This window comes from Vanellus vanellus (assembly GCF_965231255.1).
Source record: "Vanellus vanellus genome assembly, chromosome: 13".
Classification (NCBI taxonomy): domain Eukaryota; kingdom Metazoa; phylum Chordata; class Aves; order Charadriiformes; family Charadriidae; genus Vanellus; species Vanellus vanellus.
Window position 1 is genome coordinate 9265179 of NC_138918.1, and position 13196 is coordinate 9278374.

The 13196-nt window shown below is 44.2% G+C and overlaps 1 protein-coding gene across 1 annotated transcript in view; it reads left to right on the forward strand.

Moving 5' to 3' along the window:
* NSG2 (neuronal vesicle trafficking associated 2) overlaps window positions 1–12703 on the forward strand; it is a 35580-nt gene extending 22877 nt beyond the window's left edge. Inside the window, exons 3-4 of the mRNA XM_082490098.1 lie at window positions 10295–10405; window positions 11983–12703. Coding sequence (XP_082346224.1) covers window positions 10295–10405; window positions 11983–12174 — 303 coding nt within the window. The 3' untranslated portion in view covers window positions 12175–12703. The remainder of the gene's footprint in view (window positions 1–10294; window positions 10406–11982) is intronic.
* Window positions 12704–13196: the final 493 nt, after the last annotated feature.

Below are 13196 nucleotides of genomic sequence, written 5' to 3' on the forward strand. Positions count from 1 at the left end.
GCAAGCTTGACCTTTGATTTCATTTTATTTAAGAAGTCCATGGGACTGAGGAGTGGTGGAGGAAAGTTATCTTCTGCCCTGGCATATAAAGAGCTTAAATTGTTCTGTGCATTTTTAAATCCAGTCTTCTGTTGTTGATGGCTGATGGGGAAAATGGTGGTGCCAGATGTAAAATCAAAATGTTAAGAAAGTGATGGAAGAGGCAAATACACAAGAAAACATACCTGGAGGAATACCATTTTGTGCCTTAGCCCAGTACATCGATCCTCAAGTCTGAAAGGTTTGCTTTGAAAATTGCCCTGCCTGTGGAAGAAGGTAATTTCATAAAGCAGACAGACCTCAGCTTGTCCCTGGAAACAGAGTGACCCTTGGTGGTGGGATGGTATTGGTGCTTGCGTGGTTTTGCACACATGGGCCCAGAAAAAGCCAAGCTTTTGGGGACTTCGATGCTTGCAGCTTTGGGTGAATCTTACTGGGGTGTCTGTGAGTACCAGTGGGGGGCAAGCTGTGGAGCTGGACCTGAGTGTGTGTCAGGTGTCCAAGAAAGCCAGTAGCAGAGCAAGGAACACAATCTGCATTTCCCAGGTCTGTTGCTATGTGCTAATCCCTGAACCCGTTCTTACTCAGGGCTCCTAATGCTTTCCCTGCACAAATCCAGTGCAAGGGAAGCAGGGAGAGGGGAAGATTTTGCATGTATGAGACTCTTCAGAGGTTGAGTCTTGGCAGGCAAAGGGTAGGCAAGTAGACATTTTATTGATTACTTGATTTATCTTGTATTCCTCTTAATGCATTTAAAAAGGGCCCTTGATGAGCTGAGGCATCCATTGTCATGTCCCACATGAAGTGACCAGAGAAAATGTCACAGCCAAGGCTTTGCACAATGCAATGGGAAATTGCAGCATGTCGCTGATGAAGGGTTAGCCGTGGAGATGATGTATGTCTGCTGCAATCCCAGTAACTGAAAAACCATCTCAAATTAGTGATCTGGAAAGAAGCCTCTTCCAGCATTGCTCAGGTTGTGAAATGGTATGTCAGGTGTTATTAGGACCATGGGCTTGGGAAGAAAAGCACTTTTATAAACAGTGTTCCTAAGTCACCCCCACTTGTTTAATTTGGGGGTTTTGTTTAAATTTTGCTGCTTCTCTTTTGAAGGTAGCAGAGTCGCAGAAATAAGGATGGAATGATGGTTGAAAAAGGAAGAAAATATTCTTGTAGGAGGAGGGCAAAAAGATGTTTAAACACCTGTATGATCTGCCAAAAAGGCCATGTATTTATTTGATGTTCCTAGAAACAAAATTATAGCATCTCAATATACCAGCCTTTTCTGATGAAGCCCTTTTTTATGCCATTAAATGGCAGAAAAGAAAAAGCAAACCAAAAAGCTTTTTATTTACTGAAGTAGAAATTCACTAATATTCAATGGTTGAAGCATCCTTATTGCAAATGGCTTTTTAGAACTTCCATAAGGAGCGGGGGCTTGGAAACTGAGCCATGAATTTTCCATTCAAGGGATTTGACTTGGCACAGAAAGACGTCATGCAGACCGCAGCTGGCACCAGACACAGTTAAAAAGATCTGAGGCTATTAGTGCCTAAACAGCCACTAGAAATTATATTACATGATGGAGACCGGCTAATATAATTGAGCCAGCTAGTTATTGTGTGCATAATTTAATTATTTGACAAATTGCTTAGAAACACGGTGTTCTTGTTCCACACTCGTGCTGCACTTACAGTATTACAAGGTGCGGAGCAGAAGAATTGCTGGTGGATACATAGTCATCTCAGAAGGTAGACATTTCTTTTTAAGATTTGCAAACTTGGAGAGGTTCACTGGTGTGGTCATGGTGGGGTAGTGTATGCAGACATGGGTAGAGCCAACAGGGACACGGCAGGAATAGCAAACGGCCTCAAAGACAGCTAGTGCTGTTTCAAGGGGATACCTTTGAGGCTTTAGGGTAGTTGGAGAAATTACCTTCTCTTTTCTCTACTCTGTGAGTTTTTTGGACTTTGATTGCTGGGCTGTGTGGGCTAAAAGCAACCCATGGAATAGTGGAGCAGATGTGAAATGTTTTTGGACCCCAAGATTATACCATCCTCATGGATGGTGTTCAGTGTTCTTAGCAGAATTGCAGCCAAATTGGTTTATGTTTATGGATTCTAAGATAAAGGACTAACACCCCCCCCCCCCCCCCCCCCCAATAAAATCAGCAAAACCAGCAACTTATTACAAAAAGATTTGTAAAAACAGTGAGTGAAATGCCATTTTTGGAGAAGTGCAGCCAAATAATTTTTATCTGCAGAACGGATTAGGCTGTTTAACAGGGAGATGGGCAATGCACCACACCATTTCTTTGGCTGAGTCTAAACAGTAGAGCAGATCTTGGAGTGTATTTCAGACTCCTTATCCCCCTGGTCGATCCATCTGAGTGTCCTGTCAGCCCGTGGCTCCCTCCCTGCCTACATTCCTGAGTTTTCTTACAAAAGCAACCTGGATTCAAATGATGGGGTGGTTCACACTTGGATTTCATCCTGGCATACAGGTGGGAGGCAGCCAGGATAGACAGCTGGATCTGGGAGCTGGGAAGTGCTCCTGAGTCTTTCACTTTAGCTGTAGCTTTCATGTTGAGATCTAATGTTGTCAATCTTACATTTAATTATCAGGTGGAAGATGTTACGGGATGAAAGGAAAAAATTACCTTCCTGAATTTTACACTGTCAAGCAGAATCCTTATAATGAGATGTATGAGCGTATAGTGAGATGCCCTTACAGCTGAAACCTTCCTACTGAGCGGCAGGCCTCTGGGACTGGCCCTGTGGCAAATGGATTGATGATTTTGTGATTATTTTTTTTTCCGTGCATGCAAGTTAACTAGGTTGTCAATGGATGGATAGGTTTCCAGGTGTAGTGGCTTTGCCATAAACTATGGAAAGAGCCTTGCTGCCCTTGTTGCTTTTATGCCCTTCTGTGAAAATAACCTTGACAGAATTTCTGCCAATTTTGCTTTTAACAAATTTTGCCTCATTCAGAGTCTTTTTTATTCTACAAAGAGAAAATTAGAAAGAAAGAGAATTTCTTCAACTGAATTGCCTATTAAAGGTCACAGAATTTCCCAGTACTCAGCCACGTTGAAGGTATCTTGGAGAACCAGACACAGCATTGGCGGTGGCAGCCTTTCCTGACAAACGTGAATATGAAGAGAATGAGACTGCAGTGCAGGAATGGACAGAGGTGTCTGCCTTCTGAGGTCCCTTATTCACATTACAGCTGCTAAGACTAGGAAGACTGCAGAATTTTGTAGGGTTTTTTCCATGGTAAATGGTCTTTACCTGGGCATTAAACTGAACACCTTCACAGTAACACACAATTCTTCACTCTGAGAGCATTAACTCTTCTCTGGGTGCTGCTTGTCTGGCTGGTTTTCCTGTAGAGAGCAATGCTTTTCCTGGTTGTGGCATCTTCTTGGCTGTACTCCTATTTTTGAGCGTATGTAAGCATATATATTGCATGCCTTGAGCAGTGGGAAAGGTGTACAGAGTCAAATATTTATTTGCCAGGTTTAGAAAAAAAATCATGCTTGATATCTAAGAAGTGCCACCCACGCTGATGAAAACCCCTGCTTGCTAGCCTCTCACAAGAGATGCATGAGCACGGAAGAGATATTCTGCGCTGTTTTCTTCAGACAGATTGATAGAGATCATCACATCATCTGTTTGCATCCTGAGAACTGCTGCACTTAGGTGGCAAATGGAGGGTGGTTTCAAACACCTGGGCACCTGAGGCTTATGACTGATCCACAAAGAGCAGGTGGTACTTGCTGAGTTCCTCAAAAGCTGGACTGAATGCAGCTGTTTTCCCCCCAAAGAAAGGGCAGCACAGTGATTTTCCAAATGAATTTTAGACAGCAGGTGATAAGGCTGCTGCCTGAGTACGAGCAGTGACGGGTTTGAGCATTAGTAGTGGAGCACAAGGATTGCAGTACTGTACCAGACTAGCTGACCATCTCATTTGAAACCCATTTTAGTGACCCAGAGGCAGATGTGTCAGACCAATGTGTAAAAATCCGAAATGGACAATTTCTTACCCCTCTGAAGACACCTGAGCCTACAGAAGGTGCCTACTGATTCTAGTGTCCTGTAGGAAACTGAAGGACATTTAGATGCCTGACTGCCTTTGTGGATCTGGATCTAAGTGAATGCTTCATGTCATCAAATACGAGAACTTGGAGGGGAAAGAAGGGGCTGTGCCTTTTGTTTTATTAAGCCCTACTTCAAGCCATGTGGAGGCTCTCCATATGAATGTCTCATGTTTGTGGAATCTTACTGAGCTCCTTCTGACGACCATATTGTACAGAATAAATTTGTTAGATTAATTGTGATTAATTTCATAGATTAATTGTGGGTTTGGTTAGAAAAAGACCCAACCTTTTCTTCTTCAAAAAGTGTTGCTTCACAGTTTTGTAGGATGTCGTCTTCTGTGTTTCACTGCTTGGTGGCTTGCATTTGAACACCCATGTTATTTTCTCTACCTATCCAATGTTTTTAGCCATTTTTATACCGAGTCCTCACAGTGTGTGTCACCATCAGTGGACCCTGCAAACAAAACATAAAGGTGGAATGACAAGCCCTGCCACCAGGGCCACAATTATAAGTTATGTTCCTCCAGCTGCTAATGCAAGTAATATGTGGCTTAAGCGGGAACAAAACCACCATCCCCCGGTAACTCACCAGCACAGGTTGGATGCTGAATACTAATAGAGAGCCGTCTGCATCCAGTCCCCACTGGGAAAAATAATATTTGTCAACTCAGTTCAAACAGTGCATAAATTTGAGGGAACTGCCATCTGCTGACAGACCCTTCCCCCACTTACACTGCCTGAAAATCCTTCCTTATGAATATCTGCTCTGTGCAGTAGCATTCCCATCAATTTCTGATCAGGATCCGCCTTCCTCTACTTCGTTTTTCCCCCTAGGTATTTCCAGAGAGTTCAGGTTTCCCAGGACTCCAGGGTACCGAAATATCTCACTGGTTTATGTGACAGTCAGTACCAGCCCAGTGCTGGCATGGAGCTCCCTGCTGGCTCTGCAGCTCAGCAGGTTATCAGTATTGCTGTCAAAGCCCGTAAGGCTCAATTCTTGGAGGGACCAGCAGCTCCCTGCTCTTGACTGCCATGGGAAGTGAAGGGTGCACACCCTTTCTAAAAGCTAAGGGCATAAACCAGAAATTTTTTTTGCCAATGACAACAATAAGGAATAAAATTGTAGAAACCTTGCAATGGAAAAGGGTATCAAAAGAATGCCTTGTTGTTTGGATGTGGCATTGTTCTCTGGTTTGTTTTTAAATAAAGCTTTTCATTGTCACTAGAGAGGGAAAAAGGGAATTTTTGATGAAAAAAAAAAAACACAAGCAGCAGTTGAAATCAGAGAGTAAGAAGGATACTTTGACGGACATCATGAAAGCCAGGTTACCTGGAACACCATTGCAATTAGGTATCATCTCACTGGAGCAAAACCTAGTGGCAACTTATGTCCTGTTGCCTGATGAGGATATATCTTTTTTTTATTGGTGGTGTTGTGAAAATGCACGTGTGCTTCTTTGATGGGAAAGGTGGAGAGGAACCAAGCCAAGTGTGCTGTTGTTGACATCATCTTTCATGGATGTTAAGGGCGTCTTTCCATGTTTTGTGGAGGATGGGGAGTTTTTTGGTGTGGTAATGATGTTCTTACTTCTCCATTCCAGCAGACGCTCCCATCTGAAGGGAACCGTTGGGAACCATATAAAACTTTGGGGAAAGGGCAGGCAAATCCCCCCTCTTCCTTCTTTTACCCACTGGAGCAGTCACACGTGACAGATTCATGCCTGCAGCACTTCTAGGTTTTATCTGCTCACTAAATTTTATTTCCCCTCTGTGAGTGTTTATATTGCTTAGAGACTGCCAAGGTTCATGTTAATCATAAAAAAAAGTGGAGGTTTATTAGGTATTGCAGCTCTGTGATTCTTTGGTGTTTGAATGTTAATGAAGCTTTGTATGTTCTGGAATAGCTGGAGAGGTGGATCTTAGCTCTGGCGTGGATTTTTGTTCTCTTTTCTCTGGGTTTTAACATCTTACATGACATTTCATCCCAGAGCAATTTTACACTATGTATCATCATGTGTAATATTGTGTCACGCTGTAATTTTGCAAGTGCATGAAACGTCAGGAGGGAGGTGAGAATGGGCTCAATTACACCCGGGAGGGAGGGGAGAGCTTAGCGGAGGGACCTGCTCCTGGGAGGTAATGAATTGGGTGTCAGTGCTTTGCTGGAGCAGAGCGACAGAGCAGAGGGGAATTTATTATTTTTAGGGGCTCAGTGGGCAGACAAGAGGAAAGGAACCAGTCAAATCACATTACTAATGGTCATTTCCATAGGCTGTGCCTGTACGTGGGATTTAACAAAAGAAGAGACGTTCATTCTTATTCCAGACAGCTTGGTTCTTTGTTTTTCTGAAGGCTAAAGGAAGAACTTGCACATTGTAACTGGCTCAGAGTGAGAAGCCTTCAAAGCAACTTTGGTGGCAGTTCTTGGGGAGGGCAGACACAGAGGCATTCTGGGTGAGGGAGACATCCTGCCGTCCAGGGATATTCCCCTTTCACAGCCTCTTCTCTTGGTGCAGTCAGCCCTGATGGATCTGTCTGGGATGGAGGAAATGGGGATGTAGATGGGGAGAAAGGAACCAGGTACACATTAGGGCGGGAGGAATCATAGCACAGCGTGTATGTGTCCTGCTGGTGTGCAGCTCTTGCTAACCCTGATGATGAAGGTTGTATTTACTAAAAAAAACTAGAGGATGAGCAGCTTCTTACTGCTCAGGATCAAGAGGTACTTTGTCACTAAGTTACACTCTATGCATTCCCAGATGGCATTCGGTGTAATTTCATTGCCCTTTGTCTATTCCTTTGCCCTGAGCACAAGTTTGTTCCTTCAGCTTAACCCAAGCAAGATTTCTTTTTTCGTTGTACGAATGTACATCTTGCCTTCAAACTAACCTCAAAGGAGACTTGTGTCATTGTCATCTTTGTATTACTACATACATTGTTATTGGAGGAAGTACCAGGCCTAACATGCTACCCTTTTAAATGGGGAAGAGTTGGTGAACATCTGTTCCACAGGGGGAAATGCTCTTCCACATTGGCCTGCCAGAGCTGGGTTGTGAGGGGTCTTTTTGAAGGGGAGTCTTTTCTCCCAGGTTTCCTGTTGAAACAGTATGGAAACAGTTGGCATACTTAATCCAGGAAGTCTCTCCTTGCGATTATACTTTTTCAAAAAGTGACTTCTTTTCATTTTTTTCAGATGTAATATGACTTCTTTTGGGGGCAGAAATCATGGCAAATTTCATTTCCATCTCCCTTGAATCCGACTGAGACTTCTCCCTCTATGAATCGGGACAAGGCTTCCCCAGGTTGGGAACCCGTGGGCTACAATAAAGCTGGTCTGAAATATTTCTGTTCAAACTTGCAGGCAAGTGTGCTTTGATGGAGAGGAGGTGGAGCCCATATTTTCTTGGTCAGACTAGTGCAATTCATACAACTGTACTCCTTTTCTACCAGCTACCTTTTCAGCACACCAGGACTCTCTTACACATGTTCTCTGATGAGATCCAGCAGTAAGTGCTTCTCCCTCTGCAGCTGCCTTTTGCTTAATTCGCCCATTTTGTAGCAGATTGGGCCCCAAGGAGGAGGTTAGTATGAGCAGTTATTCTAAAAGGCGGGTCGGGGCTTCAGTGAACTGTTCATCACTGGAAAAGCCTGTTAGCCTCAATCTTGCTACCTTTTTACACTTTATTCTAAAATATTCTTACCTAACAATGAATTTATAAAACTCTCCTGCTAGATACAGTCTCCACAGTGCTCTCTTTCCTGAGTTTTGAACAGGATGTGTTGGCTCAGATTTAACACCGCACATGCAGATTTACCTTCAGTCTTTCCTTTTGTCTTTAAACAGCCACCAGAATTGTAGCTCTGGATCTTCCAGCATTGCAGGTGGCATTGCCAGAGCTGCTTTACCTTCTCTGAGTAATAGTCCCAATGTGCTGTGTGCGATGTAGGAAAACATCTCACCAGGCAGTGCATCTTTCTGCAGGATTGATGAGGGTGAGAAGTCTTTTCCTGCACTGCAAGCAATTACAGTGGCCCCTTTGAGTCTGTGCAGGGATTGCATGTCATACAGGTTCTCAGAATTACAGCTGCTACGATGACTGCAGGAAAGAAATAGAGCAAAATTCAGTGTGAACCAATATTAAGCAATTAGTGTATCTTTATTGATATAATATTACATAATATCATTGTTATATTAATAATATGTTGATGAATTCTGGGATGTGGCCAGCTTGCTCTTTATTAACTGCTGTTTTTGACGAGCCTGTCCACTATACTGTAGGAATTATCTCTGTGTTTCCCCACTTTCTACCATCATCAGTCTCCTATAACTTAGTTAAGGAAAACTTCCGCCTGTACCTACTATTCAATTTCCTTGCACACCCATACAAGAAAATACAGAAGATTATGACACAACTGTAACAACAAAAGGGTGAATGAACCCTGAGTGACTAGATGGAGCTGAAAATTTTGTGGTTCTTCCTTGCTAGGGCAGTAAATTATAATGATTGCCTTTATTACAGGTAGGTGCAGCCCTGATATTGGGCTGGCAGCATGTTTTGGAGGATGAACACGTGTGTGGTACTGTGGTAGCATGCCTGCAGGTAGGGGCATTAGCCAGGGCAGGCACACAGTCCCTGCCACATCCTACCGTTGCTGTTCTCTCAGTAGATGGGTTTTGATGCGACCAAGGAAAATATATAGCCCCGGGCACGGCTTCTGGTACCATGATGGGAAAGTGGGATTCAGAAGCAAACAGGTTGAGGTTGTAGGTAGGAAAAAGCCTCATTCATTGCTATCCCTCCTGTGAACCCATGCCTGACCCCAAACTTTTGCTGTAGGAACTTCCCCAGTGTGAGCTCTCACAGCTCACAAGAATGTTGTAGCCCCTTTCCCATCCTGCAAAATGTGTGCTGCTGGTGCCCAGTCCCAGCGAGCCAGAGCAAACTGGGGAGCTGCTGCTGCTGCTCCCTGCCCATGCTGCTGGCTGTGCAACAGCTTTAAATGTTTCCCCTATTGCCGTGCCCACCCCCATCATCTCTGCAAGTGAGTTCATTTGATTAGGAACTCTAGTTTGCATGGTAACACTGGAGCCCCAGGGATTATGATATTTTTTTCACGCCAATCCAGAACAGTGTGCAACGACAGTCTTGACAGTATGCGTTGCTGTAATTTAGGCAGTAGAGGTTCACAGCCTTTTATGCTGCATTTGCTGAATTGCCAGCTGGGACCAAGAAACCTTTGGGGAAGGGGAGAACAAGAGTGTGTTTGGGACCCTTGCTCAGTCCTTAGGGAGGACACAGCTCAGCTAAAATCAAGGATCGGGGCCTCAGTTCAGACATCTGGATGGGGCCAGGAAACTTGCTGTTGAATGAACAATTTATGAGGGACCTGGAAGGGCTGGAGAGAAGGGAGCTACAGCAAAGAAACAGAATGGTGCAGCAAAGTAACCTGATCGGGAATGAGGAGAGGGGGAATAACTGGGCCCAAAAGAGGGTATTTCATCTGGTACCGCCAGCACTGGCATCTGCTCTTGGACATGCTGCAGGATTTACATGCTTGGCCTTTGTTGGTGGTTGGGGTATTCTCCTTTTACAGCTGTGATAGAGAAGGATTCCCTTTCTCCAGCCTTCCCTTTGGCAAGGCACAACTTATCCTTGCCGCATCACCCAGAAGGCACAAAGGGATGTGTGCTGCAAAGGCTTCATTCTTCCTACCTGCTCAGCTACCTCTGCTATCAGAAAAGCGGGATCTCACCATGGTTATGAGATAGTTTAACTGCACAGATTAGACCCTGAATGTGGACTCTGGCTGCTGGTGGATCCTGCTGAGCCAACAGATGATGCTGTTTGTTGAACAGCTGAGAGCATGGGAACGCAAAGCCACCGAGAACACCAAATGCCTCTATAAAATCCATACATTTGCAAGGGGTTAAACACAGGAATGTGCACTCCCGAAGGTCTGTGGGGGGATGGAAATGATGTGAGAATTCAAGGCATTGGATCTAGCATTCATTCAATTACCATGCTTAGTTAAATACTGCACAGTGGAGTGAAGACTGCAGTCTGTTAGCATGGCTGTTACTATAAGTCATTTAATTATGAGGTTGCTCATAGGCCATTTTAACATATGTAGAGTAACATTATCCCTCTTTTGTAGGTCACTATTCTCATAAGTCTGGCTCTTGCATTCCTTGCCTGCATAGTGTTTCTTGTGGTATACAAAGCCTTTACTTACGACCACAGTTGCCCAGATGGATTTGTTTATAAGGTAAGAAACTTCAGATGGATGAATTGCCTGAGATAATGATAGACTCTAATTCACTACATGGTTACAGTCTAGTCTGCTTTTCTGACCAGGCCAAACAGAACATTTGGCAAGAATGTGTTGAAAGGGGAAAAGTGTTATGGGAAATGTGGACTTGCATCTGCCTCCGTCAGCTACTGTTACACTGAAATTGTTGGGATTAGCATTTGGTGAACACTACAGACAGATGTTCAGGAACAATCCGTCATATTTGTGAATGGATTTATTGCAGCTGGTCTCCTGCATTTGCTTCCCACACGTTCAAGTGACTGAGGTTTACTGGCATACATTTTAGTGCAAAACAAAGTCCCAGGGTGCTGGCACATGTGTCCTTTGTGAAAGAAATATGAATTTGCCCATGTAGTTCATTTTAAGGTGCTTTCGAGCCTCCATCAAGAACAAAACCCTGTAATTTAATTGCTAAAACGCTGCTGCCCAGCAATTTTGTATTGAATATTCACAGAGAACTATTTACCTGGTTTGTTGAGATTTAAAAAAAAAACAACCAAAAAGTTTGCAAAATAGTTCACTGACTCCTTATGTGAATAAACTCATAAACTCACAAGAGTCTTGACCACACTGTGGGTAGTCTGTGGGCTGGAAAACAGAGTAAGGATGTTGGTGTATTAGTCATTGTAAATTATTCTCTTAAGTTATATAAAAATGAAGTTAGGATAGAGTCGTGAATTTCAGAATCAGATCCAAACCTGAACTTCTGAAGAGATTAAAGGTTTTGGACTCAGATTTCAGCTAGTCACATTATACTGGGAGTTGGGGTATCTCATAATTTAATAACTGTACCTGGGGCCCCTTGTGTTCTTGGTGCCACTTTGACTCCCGTGAATCCCAACCAGTCCAACATTCGTTATCATTTGATTGCTCTTTTAGAGCTGTTGCAAAGCAAATTGTTTGTCTCTGCAGTTCTGAGCACACAAGTGTCTGCACTGGCCCAGCAGAGATGCGTGGGCAGTGTCTGCACAGACGAGAAGCTCTGACAAGGGCTGGCCAGTTGGGCTATGCTTCCTACCATCCCCAACCAAGGTGGTCATCCTCGAGGTCAGAGATAACACACTGTAACAGAGCAGCACGTAAGCAGCTTACTCTTCCTTTGCCTGTCCTCTGCTTGTCTGAGGATTAGTTCTGGACTTCGCTCTACAGAGCTTTCAGTCCAGCACGCGATAAGAGCTGCTCAGCCAGCCCTGCTGGGACTCCAGCAAGGGGCCTCAGCCTCTGTGCCTGCCAGTAATGTACCAAACCAGTCAGACCTTCATTTTGCAGTCCCCATTTGCCATCCACGGATGAAATCAGCCTGCAACCAGGGTTGCCAATAGCAACAGGTTTTGAAGGCTGTTGCCTGACTCTAAACTTTGTGCATTCCCATGGTGCTGAAAGGCAGTCAGGGCTACGCAGCAGATGCTCTCGCTGCAGCAAGTCTGAGTCAAGCGTCATCCATGCAAACAGCTAACCCTGAGATTTTTTAAAGCGAGAGCTTGAAGGTGATGGGACCACTCTTTATTCTCTTGCTTTCTTCCCCTTTCCAGCACAAGAGGTGCATCCCAGCCTCACTGGATGCGTACTATTCCGCACAGGATTCCAACTCCCGGGGCAGGTTCTACACTGTCATCAGCCACTACAGCATGGCCAAGCAGACCAGCTCCCGGGCTGTATCGCCCTGGCTGTCTTCAGGATCGGTAAACCACGAAGCCAAGGCTGCCAAGACAGAAGGTCATTAAAGTTAACGAGTGATGATGGGCAAAGTAAGAGGGTGGGGGGACAACACCATGTCTATACTGCATCGCTGTAGCTGAGGGTGCTGTGAGAACAGCACAAGAGGAATAAATAAAACCCAAGTGGAGGAGTCATCTTAATGGATATTTCTTTTCGTGCATTGTTCTTGTTGATTTGTAACCGAGTCGAGCTCTTGTACAAAGGCATGTTTGATGTTGACTGTATCTTACGATGTAAAAATATTTTTAAATCATTGCTTAACTATTTGTTAGAAAAAGAAATTAAAAAACAAAAAAAGCAAATTAGATAAACAGCCAGAGAGGATAAAAGCAGCAAAGAGAATCCCACAAAGTTTTATCATTGCTAGAAAGCTGTGACAGAGGCTTAACATGCAGTGAAGGAACAGCTGAAACCCTTTAGAGAGAGGGGTAGGAAGAACCTGGTACAGAGACATTGTGATGTTGTTTAGCTTGCCAAAGGGGGGATATTTTGCTGTCAAATTGAATCTAGCATCAGTGTTCATTTGCTGATAGAGAAATATTTCATCCCCTCCTCCCTCAAGCATACACACATGCAAACACACATGCACACACACTCCTGCACAGTGGCCTAAGTAAATCCAGAAAGATCTAGGCATTCGTAGTGAGCCGCTACTGTGCTGGTGATCTTCGCTGGGCTCTGAGGCTGAAATCCTGGTTGCTCTTTGGATATGGAACAGGATGGAAGCAGACAGAGGCTGCTATAGTGAAATCATTAATATACTTCTGAGCATGGGACTAGAAATCAGGAGATCGGGGCTTTATTTGTGCTTCTGGCACAGATTTCCTGCATCACCTTTGGCAATTTACATGAGGCTTCATCCTTTGGGACCTCTTTCCTGAGGGTCACCAGAGACAGAGAAATGCCATTGTGAATTGAGGAGCCTCTCGAGAGTGGTGATAGTATAGAACAGTATTAAGTTTCTAACTTTTCAGCCCCTAATTTTGCTGCACCCATGAAATGGGATGCTCTTGCTTCCCTCCTTCAG